The 4,220-nt window shown below is 35.4% G+C and overlaps 1 protein-coding gene across 1 annotated transcript; it reads left to right on the top strand.

Moving 5' to 3' along the window:
- The first annotated feature begins 2,127 nt into the window (after positions 1 to 2,127).
- Positions 2,128 to 3,262, top strand: LOC113828322 (uncharacterized). Its single transcript, XM_070138781.1, has 3 exons — positions 2,128 to 2,432; positions 2,602 to 2,694; positions 2,861 to 3,262. Exons 2-3 carry the CDS (start codon positions 2,670 to 2,672, stop codon positions 3,139 to 3,141), a joined length of 306 nt encoding a protein of 101 aa, XP_069994882.1. The 5' UTR covers positions 2,128 to 2,432; positions 2,602 to 2,669; the 3' UTR covers positions 3,142 to 3,262.
- Positions 3,263 to 4,220: the final 958 nt, after the last annotated feature.

The raw sequence follows: 4,220 nt of genomic DNA, 5'->3' as shown, positions 1-4,220 counted from the left end.
ATAGGTATGTATATATATATATATATATATATATATATATATATAATTATATTTATATATGTATATATATTTATGTATGTATATATATTTATATATGTCTATATATTTATATATATGTATATGCATATATATGCTGTAAAGTGTGGTGGGGGCCTGTCAAGCTTCTTTCCTGTTAGTTCAGGAGTGAGCCAAGGCTGTGTCCTTGCACCAACTCTTTTCAACACTTGCATGGACTGGATACTGGACCAAGACCAAGATCCAGGACTTTGGGGACATATTAGGAGAACCTGTTCAGTCGGTACGTGCTTGCGGCGAGGACATTGAAGTCACAGAGAGCTTTACATACCTTGGTAGTGTAGTTCATAACTCTGGGCTGTCAGACCATGAAGTCAGCAGGCGGATTGGCCTGGCAGCAGGGGTCATGAACTCTCTCGACAAGAGTATTTGGAGATGCCGGTACCTGTGCAGAAGGACCAAGCTTCGTATCTTCAAGGCCCTGATAGTCCCAGTTTTGCTATACGGTAGTGAAACCTATACACTATCCTGCGCCTTGGAGTCTCGACTTTGATACCTTTTGTAATAGGTCCTTGCGCCGGATCATGGATTACTGCTGGCGGGACTATGTGTCCAACCAACGACTGCACCGTGAGACTGACACAGGACCTATTACCTGCACAATCCGTGATCGCCAACTCAGGCTTTACGGCCACCTGGCTCGCTTCCCTCAGGATGATCCTGCCCACCAGGTTGTCTCTGTTCGAGACAACCCTGGGTGGAGGAGGCCTGTGGGTCGACCTAGGAAGTCGTGGCTTGGGTAGATCGATCAAACCTGTCGTGAGGAGCTTGAGATGGGCCGAGTCCCTGTCTGGCGACTTGCTATGAGGGACCCTCGCAGGTACAAGCAAAGGATGGATGCGGCTATGCGCCCCCGTCGGCGTTAGCTCCGCAATGATGATGATGATATATGTGTATGTATATATATATATATATATATATATATATATATATATATATATATATATATATATATATATTTGTGTGTGTGTATATACATATATATACACATATGTGTATGTTTATATATATATATATATATATATACATATATATGTATATAGATACATATATATGTATATATATTTATGTGTATATATATTTATGTATATATATATATGTATATGTATATATATATATATATATATGTGTGTGTGTGTGTGTGTGTACATATGTGTGTGCAGATATGTGTATGTATATATACATACATATATGTGTGTATGTATGCGCGTATATTTATATGTATACATACATACATACATACATACATATGTGTATATATACATACACATATATATTTCTTTATGTATTCATACATATACACGTATAAATACATGTATATATATATATATATATATATATATATATATATATATATATATGCATATATATTTATAAGTATCTATTTATCTATATCGATATTTATATCTCTCTATATAATCGTATTTATATATATGTCTGTGCTCGCGCATATGTAGGCCTATACCCATATATATATATATATATATATATATATATATATATATATATATATATATATTTATATCCTATTATGTATGTATATATATATATATATATATATATATATATATATATATATATATTACATATGTATGTATATTCATGTATGTATGTATAACTAATTGTTATAAGAATAAGACCATTTCTATGACAAGGATGTTACTCGTAATCTTGGTAATAGCAATGATAATGGTAACTAGAAAAAAAACTTATAAAATAGAGACAGCACTAATGAATACCTATGCCTAAATGAGCAGTAAAGACTTGGATAAATCTGGAGAGAGGTACTTCCCCCCCCCCTCCTAAATTCTTCCTTGTGTGTGTACTTTGACATCGCTTGGGATGGGGGGCTGGAGGTGACAAAGGAGGAGAGGGAGCATATTTAGGCTGGTTCTTCCTACTCCAGTGTCCAGCTGTCCTTGGTTTACGGCTGCTTGTGCTCCGCCCACCCTCGCTTCCTCACCCTCATTCTCAGCTGCATTCGAGGTGTTTATAAGAGTGGTTTCGGTGTTTGACTTCACTCACAACGATGGTCTATAACAGATTTCTATTTCAGAAAATAACTAGTGTTCCTTCCATATGTGGAGATAAATCATTGCTATATGATATTCCATTACTCGGACACTACTTATTTTTGAGTAAATATCATTTATTGAGCTGTATGGAGATAATTATGTAGTCAAAATGTTGGGATTAAAGGTATCATGAGAACTGTTAAGTATATCAAGAAAAACTAAATGTCTGCGTCCTTGTTTTGATACAATGTTAAATAACAATTTCCCAACAGAAGTTTGCAGTTGTTCTTTTGTTCGCCTCAGTGGTGTGCGCCGTCCAGGCTGATGATGATGATTCGCAAGGTGGCAGATAAATCATCGATATCATTATCAATCGTTTTCTGTTTACCTTGGCTTTTATACTGAAATATTGGTATACAAAAGTAACAAAGATTTTTTATACGCTGTTATGAATTATATAACTTTTTCAGTTCCAAGCTATGGGACATACAATGTATTTTCTTTTTCACAGGGGCTCAAGCGAGACTCCTCGCCCAATTTGGCACAACTACTGTGACACATGTTAGTACTGTCACCGTTATGGCTCATTACACTTGCGCCAAATGTAAGTATTTCAATTCAGCTAGTGGTTCTTTTGGAGTTCTGAACTTTTTAAAATCCAGTTCATATCCATGAGGGGCCGCCCTTGAGTGGCTAATCGTTGGAACTGAGCGAACTGCAACTTGGACTGACAAAACTTACGAAGACCAAGTCCCGCCCTGTTCCGCCAGCTGTCGCCTCCACCACCTGCTCCGGCCGGAGGCGACGTCGTAGAGTCAGGCTAGACATCGGTAACAATTACAACCCTGGCGCCTACGAGACACTCGCTGGCAGTGTAGTGAACACCGAGATTGAACAACCCGAAGAAGGCACCGACAGGGGGAAACTCTTCACGGTTTGGAGGACAAGCATTTCGACTCTCATGATCACGTCTACCTCTTACAATAGGGATATCACCGTGTCTGTGTCCCTCTATTGCACCAACGCCTCCATGCTGTACGAAATGTGTTAAACGCAGAAAGAACTTCCCTGGCTTAGGCATCTCCAGCAGCAAGATCATTTATTTTTAGTATTATGTGTATGCATATATAAATTCATTCGATTGTGTGTAAAATGCTGGCACTTAAAATAAATATTCACTATTCAAAAGAGTTTTACCACATTATTTTAGATAGTTAATATTACACATGCATATATGTAACATGTACACACACACACACACACACACACGCTTATATGTGTATCTGTGTGATAAAAATAGATACATAATAATATATATGCATATATTTACTCACACATATATAAATATGTATATATACATTCACATCTATATATGGGTTCGTGTGTCTGTGAGTGTATGTATAGATAGATAACTAGACAAACATGTATATATATATATATATATATATATATATATATATATATATATATATATATATATATATATATGTATGTGTGTGTATGCGTGTTGACTTAAAAGACTCAAAGAAATTCAGAAAATATCCACATTTATATATAGATAATTATTATAACTGGTATAATTTTTCCCAATCATACACGTATAACAAATTAATCAAAGGCGACCAGAGGTCTGGAATGGATGGTAAGCCTCGATACAAACATAACAAAATATCATTGAAAGGCACTCTGACACGAGTGCAAGACGCAAAGATAATATATATAAATATATTTATATTCAAATATGTATACATGTGTGTGTATGCTCGCGTACGTGTGTGTATGTATGTGATTGTATGTGTGTGTGTGTGTGTAGTGTAGTGTATATACATGTGAATATATATACACACTAAACGTATACACTATATATGTGTGTGTATATATGTATATGCATATATATATGTATATATATTATATGTATATACAGTGTATGTGTTTATACGCAAATAAAACTTACAATACTTTATGCGTTTCCGGAATAAACAACGTGGCTTGTTATTTAGGATTCAGCATTCTCTAAAACTCGGCCAGGCAAATGGCATGGGACTTTGCCGATATCAGGAAAAATGTCTATATTAGTATATATATACACATGTATATGCATGCATGTTTATATATATATATATATATGTA

The sequence above is a fragment of the Penaeus vannamei genome, chromosome 3 (genome assembly GCF_042767895.1).
Source record: "Penaeus vannamei isolate JL-2024 chromosome 3, ASM4276789v1, whole genome shotgun sequence".
Lineage (NCBI taxonomy): Eukaryota > Metazoa > Arthropoda > Malacostraca > Decapoda > Penaeidae > Penaeus > Penaeus vannamei.
This window is presented reverse-complemented; position numbering and strand designations above follow the sequence as displayed.